We start from the raw sequence: 21,011 nt of genomic DNA, 5'->3' as shown, positions 1-21,011 counted from the left end.
CATCCCTTGGGAAAATAATTCATCACAATATATTTCACATCTTTGACTATTCAACAGCCACGTCATATACTCAACATATTTGATTATTCAAATCAATCTTAACTCCAAATCGCAATTAGGTCACAAGAAAAAATCATGCATTTAATTCACTCATCAATTAATCCACATACTTCATAGCATTAAAAGCATTTAATGTAAAAATCTTATGACTCAAAAATTAGGGTTCGAAAAAGTGGGGCGTTACATTCTTCCACTCTTAAAAGAAATTTCGTCCCGAAATTTGGTACCTTCATGGGAAGAGTTCCGGGTACAGTTCCATCATCTTGTCCTCAAGCTCCTACGTGGCTTCTTCGTTTTTGTGGTTTTTCCATAGTACTTTAACGCTAGCAATGGTTTTATTTCTCAAATTCTGAACCTTTCGGTCCAAGATCATCTGGGGTCTCTCTTCGTAGTTCAAGTCGGAATTCAACGCGACTTCTTCGTAGTGAATCACGTGCTTCGGATCGAACACATATTTTCGCAACTGCGATACGTGAAACACGTTGTGCACGTTCCCAAGGCTTGGCGGTAGCGCCACTCGATAGGCTACGAGTCCTATTTCTTCAAGAATTTCATAAGGTCCGATAAAACGCGGTTTCAACTTTCCTTTAACACCAAAACGCGTTATCCCTTTCGACGGGGATACTTTGAGAAAAACTTTATCGCCGACTTGAAATTGTAAGTCGGTGCGTCGGACGCCAGCGTATGACTTTTGTCTGTCTTGGGCTTCCTTCATTCTCACACAAATTTGTCGAACAATTTTAATCATCCCTTCGACTGCATCGGGTCCGAGTTGCTGGGGTTTTGGTGCCCCTTGCACAGTGGAAGACATGTACAAACAAATAAATCAGACACAGATCTATTTGACCGATTATGCGATTAATCAATTCACATGTTAAACAGATAATTGCATGCTAGAACCCAAATAATTCATGCTCATAGAAAGTAAATCCTAACCATGATTTCTACGGTTTAGAGTTACCGATTTGATTCTCCAAAGAATCGACGATTGCTCGCGCCTTCTCCACGCGATGATCTTCGATACTAGACCACGGATATTCTCTCTGGTTCCCGAACTGTATCTCGATATTAGTGTGGGCTGATCTTATCAAAATACTAGGACTTAAATAAAAGAGACAGAAAAATCGATTTCACGGAGGAGAGCTGGAGAGAAAAAATCGTCCCCTTCTCTGTGATGGAGTGGACGAAAATTTTAAGAAAATAATAATGTGTCTTTTCTGTCTCCTTTATTCTCCTATTTATATTAAGTTCCTTTTGGGCCCAGACAGAGATCTATGGAAGATTTTGGATATGGGCTCCCCCAATTAGCTTTTTACTAATTAAATTGAACCCACAATCAATTTAATACAAGCTTATATTGGAATATTACGATGAGCCACTACAGAAGTAATATTGAACTCTCCCCATCCAATTCCGAAATTACAAGTAATCCGGTTTCCACTTTGTTTATTATTTATTTCTCGCGCTTAAGATATAAATGTCCATTAATTAATTAATGTCTGCTATGAACTTAATTAATTAACATCTTATTAATTCCAAGATTGAACTTAGCAAGAAACATTTATTTATTATTCATAGAGCGATAAAACTCCAACTGGCCAGTTTTCTGAATAATAAAACCTTGTTCGAGCTCCTCTTGAGGACATTATCAAACGAGACTCACCTCGCGCACGTTTCAACATAATAGCAATCCTAGCACCGCTAGATATTAATCACCACTACCCAATATATCAGGATTATTGAGTTGTGAAAAACCCGCACAATTTGATAAGTCAAAGTAGTGCATAATAATACCATATGCTCAATGCTAACATATGTAGATTAAGAAATAGTATTTTATCAAGACCTAGTCTTTCAGTAGATAGCATAAAGAACGTCTTCATGTTAGATCCGTTCAGTGCTATACCACACCAATGTCATCTTATTTAAGTAAGGCTTAGAAATATGCGGACTGACATTGCAACCTTTCACGATAGGTAGCCAAAGCCTATCTAGGTTGTGAAATTCTTCTTTCTCTTTTGCAAAGCATTGCGTAGAACCGACTGTAGTTACCTTAAAGTGGACGTCGCCCACAACCAGTCTACTAAGCAAAAGACTTAGACTTTGTTTGCTTCTTATGCATTTAAATGTTTGTAAAACATCTTATAAATGCACAAGCAAACACAATGTAATAATAATAGTGATTCTATTCGTGCGAGACTGCTCGAATAATACTGAATCGGGTTAAAAGTGGATTGTAGAGTTTTACGTATACAAGCAAGATCCTATTCGCGCGAAACTGCTCGAAACATGCTTTTCAGTATACCAAACCTAACACGAGTACCCTTCGCTCGCCAACTTCATCCCAGTAGAGCGGTGATCTACACTTTCTTTCCATATAGTGCTTCATACGGCGCCATGTTGATCGTTGCTTGTAAGCTGTTATTATAAGCAAATTCAATCAGCGGTAGTACGGATTTCCAACTTCCATCACGGTCGAGTACCACGGATCTCAACATATCCTCGAGGGTTTGGATCGTCCTCTCGGATTGCCCATCGGACTGCGGGTGAAACGCCGTGTTAAAATTCAATCGCGTTCCAAGCTCGCGCTGTAGACCAATCCAAAACTTTGAGGTGAATTTCGGGTCACGATCGGACATAATTGTCACTGGGACTCCATGCAATCGCACAATCTCCTTTATGTAAATCTGGGCCAGCTTGCTCGATCCATGGGTTATAGGAATCGGTATGAAGTGCGCACACTTGGTAAGTCGATCTATAATCACCCAAATTGCGGTGTTTCCGTTTAGGGTCTTTGGCAATGCCGTCACGAAATCCATGGCGCTGTGCTCCCATTTCCACACGGGTATTTCCAGTGGTTGTAACTTTCCATACGGTCGTTGATGTAAGGCCTTCACCTGTTGGCAGGCTAAGCAACGCTCCACAAATGCCGCGATATCCATCTTCATGCCATTCCACTAAAAGGACTTCTTCAAGTCTTGATACATCTTCTACCTTCCCGGGTGAGCAGTGTGTGGAGCCTCATGAGCTTCACTCATGATCTCGTACTTGAGTTCTTTGTCGTTTGACACGCACAGTCTTCCTTCAAGGATGAGGGCATTGTCGGACTCCTTACTAAAATTTCCGGATTCACCGGTTCTCATTTCAATTCGAATTTCCTCCAGTTTCGCATCCATCCGTTGTACTGCAACGATTCTCGTCCTTAGATTAGGCTTTACCACTAAGGTGGCAATACAACCTTCCACTGTTTCAGGTGCCCTTACCACTTCCAATCGCATTTTACTAAATTCTCGTATCCGGCTTTCCCTTTCCGTCAGAAAAGTAGCTAGTTGCGAATGGTCTCTACGGCTCAAAGCATCTGCCACTAAATTTGTTTTGCCAGGGTGGTAGTTGATGCCACAATCGTAGTCATTTACTAATTCGAGTCATCTTCGTTGTCGCATGTTCAAATCCTTCTGCTCGAAGAAATACTTCAAGATCTTGTGGTCCGTAAAGATTTCACATCTAACTCCGTAAAGATGATGCCTCCAAATCTTTAGGGCATGTACTATTGCTGCTAACTCCAAATCGTGGGTTGGGTAGTTCAATTCGTGTGGTTTCAATTGTCGTGACGCGTAGGCGATCACTTTGTTGTTTTGCATCAACACGCATCCTAGTCTAACCTTCGAAGCGTCGGTGTAGACTACGTAGTTCACTCCCGGCTCTGGCACGGCTAACACTAGTGCGGTGGTCAATTTCTCCTTCAAGAGTTGAAAACTTGCTTCACATTCCGTGATCCAATTTACTTTGACTCCTTTCTTGAGTTGTTGGGTCATTGGTCTCGCTATCTTGGAGAATCCTTCAATGAACCTTCGGTAGTATCCTGCCAATCCCAGGAAACTCCGAATCTCGTTCGGTGTCGAAGGTGACTTCCATTGTTGTACCGCCTCAACCTTGGCGGGGTCCACTCAGATTCCTTCTGCCGACACAATGTGTCCTAGAGAGTTCACTTCCTTCAGCCAGAATTCACACTTACTGAATTTGGCGTACAACTTCTCGGTCCTCAATGTCTCCAACGTGATTCGTAGGTGCTCCTTATGCTCCTTCTCATTCTTCGAGTAGACTAGAACATCATCTATGAATACCGCTGGGGCATTTGTTAGACCGAACGGCATCACAACAAACTCGTAGTGTCCATATCTCGTACGAAACGCAGTCTTCGGTATGTCCTCCCTTCGAACTCTTAGTTGATGATATCCAGACCTCAAGTCCATCTTTGAAAACACGCCTGCTCCTCGAAGTTGATCGAACAAGTCATCTATCCTCGGCAGTGGATACTTGTTCTTGAGGGTCAATTTGTTCAACTCTCTATAGTCGATACACATTCTCATCGACCCATCCTTCTCTTTCACGAAAAGTACTGGTGCGCCCCACGGCGAGACACTAGGCCTAACGAAACCTACGTCCATGAGCTCTTGGTGTTTTATCTTGAGTTCCTCCAATTCTTTAGGCGCCATTCGATATGGTGCTTTGGATATGGGTGCGGCTCTCGGCTCGAGGTCGATTGTGAACTCCAATTGTCGATCTGGCGACGGTCCAGGTAACACTTCGGGAAAAACGTCTAGAAATTCTTGCACGACAGCGACATCTTCCATCGTCTTTTCCTCCTTCTCCTCTCCATGGAGGTAGACGAGATAGGCAGTTCGCCCTTTTTTCATCATTGCGGTAGCCTGAAGCGTGGATATTATAGCGGTTCGCCGGTTCATCGAGATTCCATGGTATACGGTGGGTTCCTTTCCTAGAGCTTGTAGAGATATTTGTCTCTCCTTACAACGAATTGTCGCAAAATTCACAATCAACCAATCCATTCCTAGGATTACACCGATATCTCTCATTGTCATAACTTGCAGATCGTGAGCGACTAACTTAAGCTCTCCTAATACAATTTCTACGTTCGAGCATGTTCGGGATATTTATATTGTCCCACCCACTGGTGAAGACACTAGCATCTTATCGATCAACAGTTATCACATTAAAAGTCATGCATACTTCAGAATAAGCAAGTAACCAAATAATATTTCGCATCTACTTTCAACCATTTTCTTCAAACTCACACTTTTTCCTCAAAGTTTCCATATCGCCTCTTATAACGATTTTGACCTCGAGTCTGGTGCTAACAAGAAACTATTCCATAATCTCTTTTCCAAGCATCCGATTATAACAAATATCTAAATTATCCGCTTCGTTATTCATGCATTGATCATCAGCTACTCGTAAGCATATTTCATTTCTCAAGAGTTTATTGCTTAAGTTCGATCTTCTAGCAGCTTGTGGCAGGTAGTTCGTTGTTGCAGAATATCTAACGTCTTGTTTATTGGTTATGCCGACGCTTTTAGTTGGTGTATAAATTTCGACGCGTGATTGGCCATAGGAACTTATTCCTCGTGTGTATCTGAAAAACACAATCTAACATTTCTTTGAGTCTAGTATCAATAATTCGAAGATTGATCAAACAACCTTACTTGGATAGAAACTGATTTCAACTCGAAGAAGCACAACCAATAATGCCTTTAATCGGAAAGGCTCCAAACTTAATCAAGGAAACAAGAACAACATTTCTAATTCGACACTTTCAAATCTCATCATTGACAATTGGTTCGAAATAAAGCAAAGACTAAGTTCCATTTAACTTAACCCGTCCATTTTGAGGATTAAATGGTTTACATGTATCAAATAAAATCCATAGAGCTTGAGAATTTTCTGACGAGTGCTCGAAGAACATGAGATAGGTCATGAAAACAAGATGAAACTGCAATAAACCTCAAAATTCCATAGCAGACTGCCCGATCAAAATTTGAAAAAAAATTTCGGACAGCAATGAATGATATTGTTCAAACATGTCGAGGCCTAAAATAATCATTCGTGGTAGGATTTAGAAACATAGACATAATGTCATGAAGTAGCACTAAAATGGTTCAACGACATCACGTTATTAAAAAAAAAATAGAATCACATCAATGGATTCACGGTTTATTAAAGACAACTCAAAGTGAATGGAACTTTCTAGAAATTTAATACGATCGACCCGTTAAGGAAGAAGAGAACATGATAGCCTTAACTTGGTGTTGAAGAAAGAAAAATCATTGAGTATGAAACAATATATGTAGTGAAACCGAGCTAAAAAGAATTTCACTTCTGCCAGAAAGAGCTTGCCGCAAACATGGTTACAAAATAAAGGGGTGAACCAAAGTTCCAAGAAGAATATTCCATCATTTGAAGAAAATATGTCTGGAGATGTAATCATTTGGAAGGTCATAACTGCAAACAACTTTATGATTAAAGTTCAATGACGGAAGCTCATAAAATCAAAATATCGTCCTTATGATGAATCAAAGGAGACTACACAATCAAGATATCCAAAGTTACAACGGCAAACACCTACTTTCGAGACAAGTGACTCATGACTCGATATAGGAAAAGAAATAATGGGTATTACTTGCAAATTGTGAGTCCAACAAGGTCTTAGATAAACAAGGGCTCATTGTTTATGGAGAGGTTCCGAAAAAATTTCTTAGGATCCAAGTAAGTACTGTCGAATAAAAAGAATCGTTCATTCTAGCTACGAAGGTCGCACTCCCTCGTACATTTTTCCCGAGCCTGAACATGGCAACGTCGTTCTATGCAACCGGGGATTCCAAGTTGAGATTCATTGTATCGTCGAAATTAATAACTATTTTTGATGGTCGCATCTTCAAAGTCTTCTTCTTGCCATGTCACATAGTCATTTTCGATTGCCATTATACACGTGGTCTTAATGTGTCATAAACGCCGTCGTATTTGTGTTGCGTCGCCACTTTGGCATGGTATGCAAGACTGCATAGTTTTATTAGATCTTGGGTATGATCTCACCATTGTAAGGATACACCAAAGTTCGAAATATATATTTTTTTCGTTGGTTCTATCACTCATGAAAGTGATATTGCGGTTGTCCTCTTACAACTAAGTTCTAGCCTACTTCTTAGGCACTTGATAATTTCAAGCATAGCTTGAAGTCTCATACTTCAACATATATTCGATCATTACTTAAATGCTATTCAAGCTTCATAGGGCTTCTACGTTCGCAACAAAGTTCAAAAATTCCCATTTTCACTTTCATAGTGGTTCTATACAATACCTCGTACTTCATCGGTCATAAATTTTCACCACACAAACGCCATCCATATATTGCACAATTAATATGTTTATTTGAATAGCATATTTCACCACATAAATCATTTGGTGTTCCATAGCATATCAAGCATCGTACATTAATATATGTGAATATTAACACTTAGTCAATCAAATCATCCATGGAATCGCATTTCATAAGTCATGCAGTTCATGTTCATCTGTATCCCAATCACAACTCGCAACTACATGCGTACCATGCTTTGCATTTCACAATTCATGTAATTTCAATCATATAGAATTTCATCTATCCAACTCATAGAAGTCCATTCACATCTTCGCCGATTTTGCTTATCGGGGTGTGCACAATAGCATTCATCATTTTGGCATAACAACACTAAGCAAATTTCATACCCATGTATATTCGTCATTTCATACTCCAAGAAAATCTTAAAAACATCACATTAACTTCTATTCATTGCAATTTTCAACATTTCATAATTCCAATCAATATTCAACGAGATACTTGTTACCTCTTTCTTCGTGGTTGGGCGGAGACTAGTCGTGTGACATCCCTAACCTGAAACATGCATCATTTTACATTATTGCATATTATTTTATCATTTGCATATTAAATATATTAAAAGAGTTTTTATAGATATTAATATTAATAAAAACAAAGAAAAAAAAAGAAAATGTAGTTAATGATATATTTGAACAAGGTACTAAATTATTATTAATAGATATATATATAAGTATAAGTAAATAAATGTAATTATGAATAAATACTTAAGTATATTAAATTAGATTACCTATTGATAAATATACCTACACATAATATATATATGTATATATGATATACGTATGTGTAAAATATATATATAACTAAGGAAATGCTAGTTAGATAATTGTTTAATTTTAGTATAATTTATTATTATAGGATTGTTATTAGTAAGCTATGGTTTGATTGCAACGTGTCAAATTCTTAAAACAGTAACTTTTTGTCCAATTTTAAAAATATATTATAAATTGCTTAAAGCCATATAATAGATAATTACATAAGTAAGTCGGCTAGCTTGTTGGAATATACTATATACTATGAGTTAGGCTTTTTTTTAAAAAAAATAAAGAGAAAAGAGAGGGGAAATAAACAAGAAACAATGAGACCTTTAAATCTATCAACTGAAGAGGTAGACTATCATTTGAGTAAATTTTCGCCTATACCAATTCTTAGTTTTTCATAATTTTCTTTACTTCTAGTTACTGATGTATAAATGATATTTTTATCTGGATTTATATAAGAAGGTAACTATAGGGTTTTAAAGAAGTTTGTGGTTAAGTTATCTACTCAATACTTGAAAGTATCTAATGAATTCGTCCTTTTGTAACTAATATTTGTATACGAATTTTAATCTTTGGCCTATTTAGCTAGAATTAATTTTTTTTTTTTTATCACAGTAGTTAATTAGTAGGCAACACTCCCATGATAATAAAGTGGTTTCTAAACCTCTCATCTAAGATGTCTTTTTCCAATCTTATAAAATATTTATCACTTGTTTGAGATGTTTTTATTGATAAGTGTTATGTTAATATAGTAAGTTAATTAGTTTATGCATAGATATATGAACTAATATATTTGAATGTTAACTGGAATTTTGATAAATAATAAGTTAATTAGTTTATGCATAGTTATTTATATAAAGTGAATAATTGGACTATATGATGTGACCCTGATATGATTATGTGTTATTTGATATCAATGGTAGAATATGATAGAAATATGTAATTGATGCAATTGATATGTTTCCACATGGTTTTGGAATTATTAGAATCATTGGATTAAAAAGGATCTGTGACAGTCATTCCCTGGGTCTGATATCAATGGCAATGGACCTACGGGTCATATATATACAATGGCAATGAACCTTCGGGTCATATATATGTATACAATGGCAATGAGACCTCCGGGTCATATTATACAATGGCAATGGACCTTCGGGTCATATATATATGTACAAAGGCAATGGGACCTTCGGGTCATATACAATGGAATCCCGGGCAGATACCAGACTTGATTTGTCACAGAATAATAAGCTGAACAAAGTGACATCCATCTGCATATGCATATGAATTTGTTTTATTATTAATTGGTTATTGCTATATATATATTGGTTAAAGAATATGCGTGATATTTTGGGATATTGAATTAAAGGTAAGATTTATATACACTGAGCTGTGGCTCATATAAACCACTGATACTAATATTTTTCAGGAATAAGATATCAGTGAAATTTTTGGTTGACGTGAGTCGTAGGAACTGGACGTGTTATCAGGTTCGGCGGCTGACTCCTCACTGAACTTAAGGGACAGAAGCAAAACTAGATAAAATGATTTAATATCTATATACTCCCAATCAACACATGTAAAAACTCCATTTCCAACACATTATATACTACCATATATTAGTATACTCCCAACTCAACTCCATCCACCATAGACCCGACCCACACAAACAAATAAGCAGGCCCACTTCTAAACAAATAATGGCCCATTAATATTATAATAATAGTAGACAACTAATTGAAAAAGTAAAAAAAAATACTCCCAGCCTCCAACACGTATCATCTCTCTCAACTCTATCTCTGTTTCAGCAAATCTCAAAATTCTCTCTATAACTCACCACTCACACAAGCTCATTCTCAAATTCTCATTCAAGCAGAACCTAAATCCTGATTCCTATCTCCAAATTTTAAGTATCAAAACAAAGCTACAAATCCCAAATCAATGCACAATCTCATCTCCCTCTCTCACCATTTTCCGTTTCCGTTCATCACTGCCGCCGCCGTCCAGCCTCTCCGTCGCCGAGCAGCGCTAGGTAAGTCCCATCCTCTAAACTTTTATTAAGTTATCTAATTATATTTGAATTTCAAATATTAATGAGCAGACAGAAGTATAGAGAAAACAAAATGGCAACCTCTAATAGCATTAAAGATCGAGGCTTTAACAAAAACTATCAAAACACAGTTTCAAGAAATTCAGCAAATCTGTTCCTGTGAACTATCGTGAGTGTAGGAAACTATGTCATGGAATGGGATGCAGAGAATTTAGAGATAAATGGGTATAACTTTGGAACGAAGAGAACAACATGAATAATTGAATTCACGACTCTCTCTCGGTTCTATCCTTTCACACTGTGACATCAAGAAATTTTGCTAAAGTATTACTACACGAAGTTTTCGTATTCATGAAGTCAAAGAGAGTTTACCTCTGATTGGAATGGAGCGATTTCCATTGCAGGAAGGTATTTCACAATCTACTGATTTCTTTCTACTCTCTCTCTGTGTTGAATTCTCAACCTTTTGATGGATGGAAGAAACTGCAGGAAGATGGTTTCTCTCTGGAGTTTTTCTCTCTGATTTTTGGATGGGGGATTGTGTGAGGAAAAGATGGCTGCGTGCGTTACAATAACGAGGAAGAAAAGATATGATTTTTCAGTTGGAGATTTTCAGGGAACATGGAGATATGGGAGAAAACCGTGTGGGAGAGAATTATATTTGACTGATAAAAATAAGTGCAAAAGAATAGGAATAAATTTCTAAAATAGAAGTAGCCCAATTGCAATAGGATAAATGGGCTAAAACAAGATAGATAAAAGTGATAGGCCCAAATATTTGATTTTGCACTTTAATTAAATTGTGATGTTTTATTTTAGTACTTTGGTGTTATTCCAAGTACTTGTAAACGATCACCCAATTTCATCAATCGATGAATATCGCGTCAAACTCGTCGACTACTTCCATCACACGATCAACCAACAACAATTCAAGCTTTCACTATTTCCATTCGCAACCAATCAAAATAAAGACGGTATTTTACTCAAGGTCTATCACTCGCTCGTTCTCAAAATAAAATCTTAACGTAAAAGGTAATAATAAAGGCGGGTGTTACCACGCAGTATCCCGCTGCTGATGTTCTTCTTCCTCTGCCTTTACTCTCAAAATGTTTGATGAAAAGCTTTAAAGAGAATTCCTTATTGTTAATCTATATAGAAAATCACCCAAAGTTAGAGGATATAATATGAATATTTGATTTGCATCAAATACCCCCAAACTTAAGTTATTGTTCGTCCCGAGCAAGATATACTATAAGCACAATGGTTTTAATTTTCAAATCAACACCTACACTCCACTTGCAACCAAAACTCATAATTTTTCATCACAACGAATCAAGTAATGACATGAATGACAAATTCTAAACCCCCAACATTTTCCAATCAAGATTTTCCACTATCAAGAACAATCACTCATCAACCTAGAATTTCAAGTCAAAGTGCACTTCAAAGTATGTCCAAGCATAAGATCTTACAACTCAAACCATCGTCGTTGACTCGTTAAGCATTACTCATCACATAGACTCGCGGATTTCAAATCAAACTTCTTTAACTCTAGCAAGCTATTTACAAAACATCCACAATGTATCAACAATAAGGTCCAAGGTCTTAAATTATAGGTTGTAATGGGATTAGGGATGAGGTAGGAAAAATATGGATAGTGAGCTCAAAAACTACACATTTGAGTGCCAAATTCTTCCCTCCTACAACTTCCTTCCAAAGAATCAAACAACAAGACTTTACAACCAAAATTCACTCCCCCAAACTTGAGATCATTCAAGACAAGATTACATCTTAAAAATAGAAGCTCAATCTTTATTTCATCAAACTTTTTTTTTTCTTTTTCTCTTTTGATTTTCTTCTTCTTTTTTTCTTCAAGAGACCTCGACTTTTGTAATTTTAGAGGCCGTCTTTTTCATTTCTACTACGAACTTCATTGCCAACAATTATACATTTCATCAAGTCTCAAAATCTCTATCTTTTATAGAACACCACCCAACACTCACAACTCAATCAACAAAGCACAAGACTTGTATTTAGCACTCAAAAAGTAGCAAGGATCAATGACGAGGCTAAAGTGAGGCTTATTTTAGTAGCAAGTGATTAGCTAAGTGTTTGCACAAATCAAAAGGGATTAAGCTCAAAGTGGCTTCTAGGGGATCATATGTTTGACTAGGCATGTGAACATTTGGCCATGGAATTCATCCTAGTGCCTTATCTTCCCATATCATTGACACACATGAATGCAAGCACGCAACTCAATAAAGCAAATCCATCCAAGATAATTTCCACAAGACACGTGACTTTCATATTCTCCTCAACTCAAGAAATCGGTTGTTATCACAAAATGCTCTTTCAAATAAATTCATGCACCAATTCCATCCATCCTAAGCTTCAAAGATCAAGTAAAATCAAGCAAGATTTTCCAACTAGAAAGCCGAAGATAAAGCATGCACCCGTCAATTACATTGATTCAAAAACACATTTGGCATAGAATACACCCCAAAAACATACATCATGCATAAAATCATTCAAACTCATTCAACCCCCCCAAACTTGAATGCTTCATTGTCCTCAATGTAAGCAAAAATAACATAAAAAGTAAAGGAAAAAGAAGACTCCCCCAAACTTGGCATGATATCCATAGTACATTCGGGTGGGAGGGTGGGTGTATATTCCTTTGCAGGTGTGCTTCCTAACAAGCTCCAATGTGAGTCCTATCTCCATGTTGCTCCTACATACAACAAACAAAAAAAATAAAACACACAAAAAGAAACACTCAATTCAAAGTAAATGTTAGAGGAAAGAATTGAGCAAACAAAACCTCCAACATATGAAAATAAAAATAAAGGAAAAATAAAAAACTTGGGTTGCCTCCCAATCAGCGCCTTTGTTTATAGTAATTGGCTCGACTTTCTTCATCCTTGATCTACACTTTTGGTTCCACTAGTGCAGCCACTTCTTTTGCTTCCATACCACTTTAACCTCCAACATATGCCTTCAAGCGTTGGCCATTCACCTTCCAAAGATTGTCATTTTTCTGATCTCGAATATCAACAGCACCATAGGGGTACACCTTGTGCACCACATAAGGACCTCACCATCTTGATTTAAGCTTGCCCGGAAAGAGTTTCAACCGAGAGTTGTACAATAGGACCAACTGTCCTTCATGGAAATGACGAGGCTTAACGGCTGCATCATGTATCTTTTTAGCACGCTCCTTGTAGAGATCAACACTCTCATATGCACGAAGCCTAAACTCATCCATTTCATTTATGTCAGGAAGTTGTTTTTATTGCGGGCAGCAAGGGCATTACTATAAGGAGTGCCCCTCACGACTTGATAAGATGTCCAGTGGTAGAGCAATGACGCAACCTACAGTACAACCTGCAACATCGAGTACTAGTTTTGGCCGAGGTCGTGGTAGAGGACAAACTATGAATGCTCCTATGGGTAGAGGACGAGGACAGTCAGAGGCACAAGGATCTACACTTCAGGGACATCACGAGCACCAGATGAGGCATCACGAGCACCAGAGGTCATTACCTCGTGTGTTTGCTATAACCCAAGATGAGGCATCACGAGCACCAGAGGTCATTACCAGTAAACTTTACTTATTTGACACTATGATATATACATTGATAGATTCGGGATCTACACATTCATTTATATCACCTGCATAGCATCGCATATGCATAAAGAATCTGAACCTCTAGAACATAGCTTAGGTGTACACACACCTTTGGGTGAAATTATTTCAGTGTATACAGTTTATCGAGATTGTGTAGTACGAGTTAATTCAGTAGACCTGCCAGCAGATTTGATTCTCTTGTTTATACATGAGTTTGATATCATCTTGGGTATGGATTGGTTGTTACGTCACCGAGCTAAAGTAGATTGTTATGCTAAAGGAGCAGTGATAGAATCGCCAGGACGAGATCGAGTGATATTCTACGGCAATCGACAAATTATCAAAGTTGGTTGCTCTTCGAAATTTGAATGCAAGATTACAGCTAGACATTAGATATATTAAAAGAGTTTTGTAGATTAATATTAATAAAAAAAAGAAAAAAGAAAAGAAAATGTAGTTAATGATATATTTGAACAAGGTACTAAATTATTAATAATAGATATATATATATATACGTATAAGTAAATAAATGTAATTATGATTAAATACTTAAGTATATTAAATTAGATTACCTATTGATAAATATACCTACACATAATATATATGTGTATATGATATATGTATGTGTAAAATATATATATAACTAAGGAAATGCTAGTTAGATAATTGTTTACTTTTAGTATAGTTTATTACTTCCTCCGTCCCGCCTAAGATGACACGCTTTCTTTTTTAGTTTGTCCCAACTAAGATGATACATTTCCTTTTCCGGTAACTTTCTCTCTCCAATTAATACACCCAACCACTTTTTCTTACTCCTATTAAAATATTCATCTTTCTTTATCTCTCTATTTTAATACTTACACTCACCTTATCTCTCTCGAATTAAACACTTTAACCAATAATTCCTAAAACCCCGTGCCGGCTAAGCAATGTGTCTCTTAGCCGGGACAGAGGGAGTATTATAGGATTGTTATTAGTAAGCTATGGTTTGATTGCAACGTGTCAAATTCTTAAAACAGTAACTTTTTGTCCAATTTTAAAAATATATTATAAATTGCTTAAAGCCATATAATAGATAATTACATAAGTAAGTCGGCTAGCTTGTTGGAATATACTATATACTATGAGTTAGGCTTTTTCAAAAAAAAATAAAGAGAAAAGAGAGGGGAAATAAACAAGAAACAACGAGACCTTTAAATCTATCAATTGAAGAGGTAGACTATCATTTGAGTAAATTTTCGCCTATACCAATTCTTAGTTTTTCATAATTTTCTTTACTTCTAGTTACAGATGTATAAATGATATTTTTATCTGGATTTATATAAGAAGGTAACTATAGGGTTTTAAAGAAGTTTGTGGTTAAGTTATCCACTCAATACTTGAAAGTATCTAATGAATTCGTCCTTTTGTAACTAATATTTGTATACGAATTTTAATCTTTGGCCTATTTAGCTAGAATTAATTTTTTTATATCACAGTAGTTAATTAGTAGGCAACACTCCCATTATAATAAAGTGGTTTCTACACCTCTCATCTAAGATGTCTTTTTCCAATCTTATAAAATATTTATCACTTGTTTGAGATGCTTTTATTGATAAGTGTTATGTTAATATAGTAAGTTAATTAGTTTATGCATAGATATACGAACTAATATATTTGAATGTTAACCGGAACTTTGATAAATAATAAGTTAATTAGTTTATGCATAGGTATTTATATAAAGTGAATAATTGGACTATATGATGTGACCCTGATATGATTATGTGTTATTTGATATCAATGGTAGAATATGATAGAAATATGTAATTGATGCAATTGATATGTTTCCACATGGTTTTGGAATTATTTGAATAATTGGATTAAAAAGGATCTGTGACAGTCATTCCCTGGGTCTGATATCAATGGCAATGGACCTAGGGGTCATATATATACAATGACAATGGACCTTCGGGTCATATATATGTATACAATGGCAATGGGACCTCCGGGTCATATTATACAATGGCAATGGACCTTCGGGTCATATATATATGTACAAAGGCAATGGGACCTTCGGGTCATATACAATGTGATTCCCGGGCAGATACCAGGCTTGATTTGTCACTGAATAATAAGCTGAACAAAGTGGCATCTACATATGCATATGAATTTGTTTTATTATTAATTGGTTATTGCTATATATATATTGGTTAAAGAATATGCGTGATATTTTGGGATATGGAATTAAAGGTAAGATTTATATACACTGAGTTGTGGCTCATATAAACCACTAATATTTTTCAGGAATAAGATATCAGTGAAGTTTTTGGTTGACGTGGGTCGTAGGAACTGCACGTGTTATCAGGTTCGGCGGCTAACGCGTTTTGGCAACCTTCTCCTCCTCATCATTTTTTTGCATGTAGATAAATGTGTAGTATATAGACTGGTGAGAGGGTCCCACTATGGTTTAGAATGTTTTGAAATATGTACTTGATAAATGTTGGTATTCGAAATTATATAATGTGTGTTTTATTTGCTTGACATGTGGATTGTTTATTTTAAATTTTGAATTTATTTATAGCAAGTATATAAGTCATTAAGGGTTGAGGTGTGACAAGTCGTGGTGTTGAGCCTTCGATGATTATCACTTAATCAATTTACACATTTTTAGACATTAATTCAATAAGACTCTTGGGTCCAGAGCGGAAAGAACTGAGGCTCTGATACCAACTGTAACGACCCGCCCTTCTAGGGTATAATAAATACAGCGATCGTTACCTAGACGGACTTAAATGCAACAAAGATCATAGGCTAGAGTTTTATTTAATGGGTTTGACCAAAGTATTTAATGAACTATTTAAGCAACAAAACAACGGCTTAATCAAGAAAACTAATGATGAATAGATATCATAATTTATGCTCCAAAAGGCAAGGGTTTAATATAATCCAAAACGCATCATGTCTCAATATTCTAAACCAAAAGGAATAACTTCAACTCAACCCAAATAATAATAAGTTTCATGTTTCAGCGGAAGCAACCAAGAGAAGGGTGAAGCTATGTATGAAGACACAACTGCACTCGGAATTTCAAAACGATCATATTATTCAATTTACTTGGTCAACACCGCCAACCCCTCGTCGCCGCTCAACCTGCATATAGGGAAAACACATGCAGGGCTGAGTACTATAAACATACTCAATGGACTTATGCCGAAAACAGTTTTATCATAATACTCCCTCCGTCCCACTTTAGGAGTCCCGGTTGGAATATTCCATAAATGGTATTAGGCCCCACATTCCACTAACCTTTTTCAACTCACATTTTATTATAAAACTAATATAAAAAGGTAGGACCCACATTCCACTATCTTTTTTCACCAACTTTCCTTTATATTTCTTAATACCCGTGCCGAACTCAACCGGGACTCTTAAAGTGGGACGGAGGGAGTAGTAGTTATCATGCCATTTTCAAGTGTCCAACGGGGTTTTATCTTTAAATATGCCCGAGGCTCTAAAATATTCTTTTTATCCAAAATCATGGTCGCGCAACCACTTTTTTCTCAACGACGTTTACCATATCCTCATTCTACATGACAAGGAATGCGGCCGCAATCCAGGTCACTAGACCGGCCAACCGTACGCTGGCACACAGTCTAACATTGGTGTACACTAACCCAAGTAGAGTTTGCGGCTCTACAAGGATCCGAGTTCGATTAAATCAATAGTGGCATATCCACAAGGGATAGGCACGACAAAACAAATCAAGGCATGATAACACAGATCTCATTCTCATCAATAAAGATTTAGGACGATGTCCTTATTTTAAAAGAAAAGCCCACCTCGATGGCTTAGATCGCAAGTATTCTCTTCCCCTTGCTATCACGCTGAGAGCGCGAGTTATCACCTTTAAATTAGGTGTATCACAAATCAGTCTCAAACATTGATTCAAAATCATGCATGTTCCCAACGTTTCCCTTTTCCCATCAATTCATTTTAGTATCACCATTCAAAATTAAGACATGATTATCATATCACTTTTTATTCGCACTACAACTCCAGATCTATCATCAAAATATGACATGAGTGTTTTACAACACACATCACACGCACACACACAACACTCACGCACGATCCACACACACACATATGCATCCCATTCATCAATTGGTTTCCCCTTTTCACTTGATCTATATGCATGAGGGTTCAAGAACACCGATTAATCGATTAGATGAGAAAAGATAAATCAAAATACCTCTTCTTGATAAAAACGATCGGTAGAAACAAAGTAGAATCTTGATTCTTCAATAATTTTTTGAGGCTTCAACTTGAATTCTTCTGAAAAGATGAAGAACTCTTGGGGAAAAATAGAAGAAAAATTGAGAGAGAGTAAGTGGCGTGAGTTTTGAGAGAGGGAGGCGTGATTTTGGGATTTAGGTTTAGGGTTATTTTCTCTCTTATTTATAGAGTGCAAGATATAATCTTTAATTATATAAATCAAAGATTTAATAAGATATGGGAGAGTGTAGTTGGTGTGAAATTTGGAGAGAATAAAATGGATTTTCGAATTCTATGCTATTTAATTATCATATGATTTAATTAGATATTTCACGGAGTAGAATAAAATATCACGGAGCAGAATAAAATAACAAATCCTCCCAATAAATATGGAGTAGGCGATTTTATGCCTAGGATTTAAATTCAAATCCTAACTTAAATAGGATATGACAAGATCTCCTTAGATATGGTTAGATTTGTTAGGATATTTATATTTATTCATGGAAGAGAATAAATAAGGGATCAAATAATATAATAAAATAATTCATTCTCCCATAAATAGGAGATTTTCGAAATCTCCATGATGTAAGCATAGGGGTCGAAAATTCCAATAAAATGTATAGGATATATATGAAAATCCTATTTAGTCTCACTCATCCTTTGGGAAAATAATTCACCACAATATATTTCACATCTTTGACTATTCAACAGCCACGTCATATACTCAACATATTTGATTATTCAAATCAATCTCAACTCCAAATCGCAATTAGGTCACAAGAAAAAATCATGCAATTAATTCACTCATCAATTAATCCACATACTTCATAGCATTAAAAACATTTAATGCAAAAATCTTATGACTCGAAAATTAGGGTTCAAAAAAGTGGGGCGTTACAATGTAAGACCTTTAATTATGGTATATTTGAGATATATGCTTAAACTCAATTATAAACATGATCAAATACTAATATTTGAGATATTTCATGGAATTTTAATGAATGTTTTAGAAATTTAAATATTTTTTTAGTGAATTTGAAGTTTTTAATTTATTTATCAATTATTATTATTAATAAATATTTAATATATAATTTGTATATTTAATATAAAATTGAAAGATATTTTTTATATTTAAAATTAATCAATGAAGTATCGAATTAGGAGTACAAGAAATAGAATAATAGAATTTTTATCGAGTTTTCGGGCCAATCCATCGGATTTTCGAGTCTGGCCCTAACGGGTTGCGGGTTAATCGGGTGCAGGCTAATCGGTTTTTGATTTTGTTGAGCTAGAAATTTCCAGCCCTAACCCTATAAATTTGACAGGCTATTCGGACCAGCTCACGAGTTACGGACTATATTGACGTCCCTAGTTACACTACTTGCTTCAAATGACATTTTCCTATCTTTTGAACATGAATAGCAGAGGACGGGCCTGTGATTGATAAAGGCCCAATAGCTAGGCCAATAATAATCTAAACAGGCCCGCCCACCCAATCACATAGCCCAATGACCAGTACACCCAATCACATATAAGCAATCTATTTATATGAATTTAAGTATGCATTATAAATCAGATTAAATAAAAAGAAATTAATTTGGCAAGCCAATTTGTAAAATCCTTAGTACGATGCCACATGCAAGTCGAACAAAGCTAACAAGTGTATAACTCCACCGCCAAAATCCCCTTAAAAACACCACCAAATTAAGCCTTTAATTTAAACAATATTAATAAAGTGAGAATGAATAAGAAGGAAGAGGAGGAGAAGCCCATCAAATACGGCGACGTTTTCAACGTCTCCGGCGAGCTAGCCGCCAAACCCATAGCGCCGCAAGACGCCGCCACGGTGGAGGCGGCGGAGAAGAGCGTACTCGGGTGGATCCCCAAGAGCGGGATGGCCGCCGTCATGAAATCCGCGGCGGACCACAACGAGCACCACGGCCTAGTCCGCCACGACGACATCACCGACGCCGTTAAGGACAGCGGAACCGAAATTGCAGAGACCACCGTCGTCGGCCACCGCCTCATATCCGAATCCATCGGCGGACAAGTAATTAACTTACATTATTCTCTTATTTCCTCTAAACATAGTAAATTCTAAATTTTCTGTTTTAAAATACTCCCTCCGTCCCATTGAAGATGACCCACTTTCCTTTTTGGTTTGTCCCAATCAAGATGACTCATTACTTAAAATGGAAACCCCTTTATCTCTACTTTATTCTATCTCTCTTACTTTACTCTCTCCACTTAACACACAAAATAAAGTTGCACAAAATCCCGTGTCGTCCAAGAAAAGGGTCATCTTCCTTGGAACGGAGGGAGTACTTTTTTTCTGAGACTCATTATTCACTTACAATACTTCGATCATTTTTTCTTTTAGTTTTCTCTTACTTATCAATTGTGTATTAAAATATATATCGTTTCACCACCACACAATAGCTCAGTGGTATTCCACGCGTTTGTAAGGTCGATTGACGAGAGTATGAATCTCAACCCGACCAAAAAAGAAATACATATCGTTTCAAAAGTTTTTATTTTTAACGAACGAAGATATTATTGTTTTTTTTTTTTTTTTTTTATGTTCTTGAATTTTGTTTGATGATCTAAAATAATGTGTGTAGCTTTTGGGGCGATTTGCTTTGGATGAGTAGAGGAGAAGGTAACTTAAATTCTAAAATCGTTTTATTTTCTAGTTTTGTGATATGTGTGAACTTGTTTCTGGAATCTACATTGTTAGTGGAAAGGTAAATCTTGTTTTGGAAACATGATCAATAAATTGGTAATATTAATGTGAGATTAGTTTGAGTATCTTTGTAATTGATAGTGAGATTAGGCCAAATTCTCAAATTCTCTAGATTTGGCCACAAATTGTGAGATTCAATCATTCAACTATCACATCAAAACCACAAAGGAACACCAAATATCTGGTTAGAAACTCTCACATATCAAAATGAACAGATTCCTTCTATGTAGAGGTTTTAACAATCCTTGTGCTTAATCGAATATAAAATGGATTACATTATTGTGTAT

General features: G+C 36.2%; 1 protein-coding gene across 1 annotated transcript; it reads left to right on the top strand.

The window, feature by feature from the left end:
• The first annotated feature begins 19,696 nt into the window (after window positions 1-19,696).
• LOC125223634 (late embryogenesis abundant protein D-34-like) lies at window positions 19,697-20,775 on the top strand. Its single transcript, XM_089062409.1, has 2 exons — window positions 19,697-20,031; window positions 20,603-20,775. The coding sequence occupies exons 1-2, from the start codon at window positions 19,723-19,725 to the stop codon at window positions 20,630-20,632; spliced, it is 339 nt and encodes a 112-aa protein (XP_088918535.1). The 5' UTR covers window positions 19,697-19,722; the 3' UTR covers window positions 20,633-20,775.
• The last annotated feature ends 236 nt before the right edge of the window (window positions 20,776-21,011 follow it).

This window comes from Salvia hispanica, chromosome 1 (assembly GCF_029641045.1).
Source record: "Salvia hispanica isolate PSC_SH4W2 chromosome 1, Shi_PSC_v1, whole genome shotgun sequence".
Classification (NCBI taxonomy): Eukaryota; Viridiplantae; Streptophyta; class Magnoliopsida; order Lamiales; family Lamiaceae; genus Salvia; species Salvia hispanica.
This window is presented reverse-complemented; position numbering and strand designations above follow the sequence as displayed.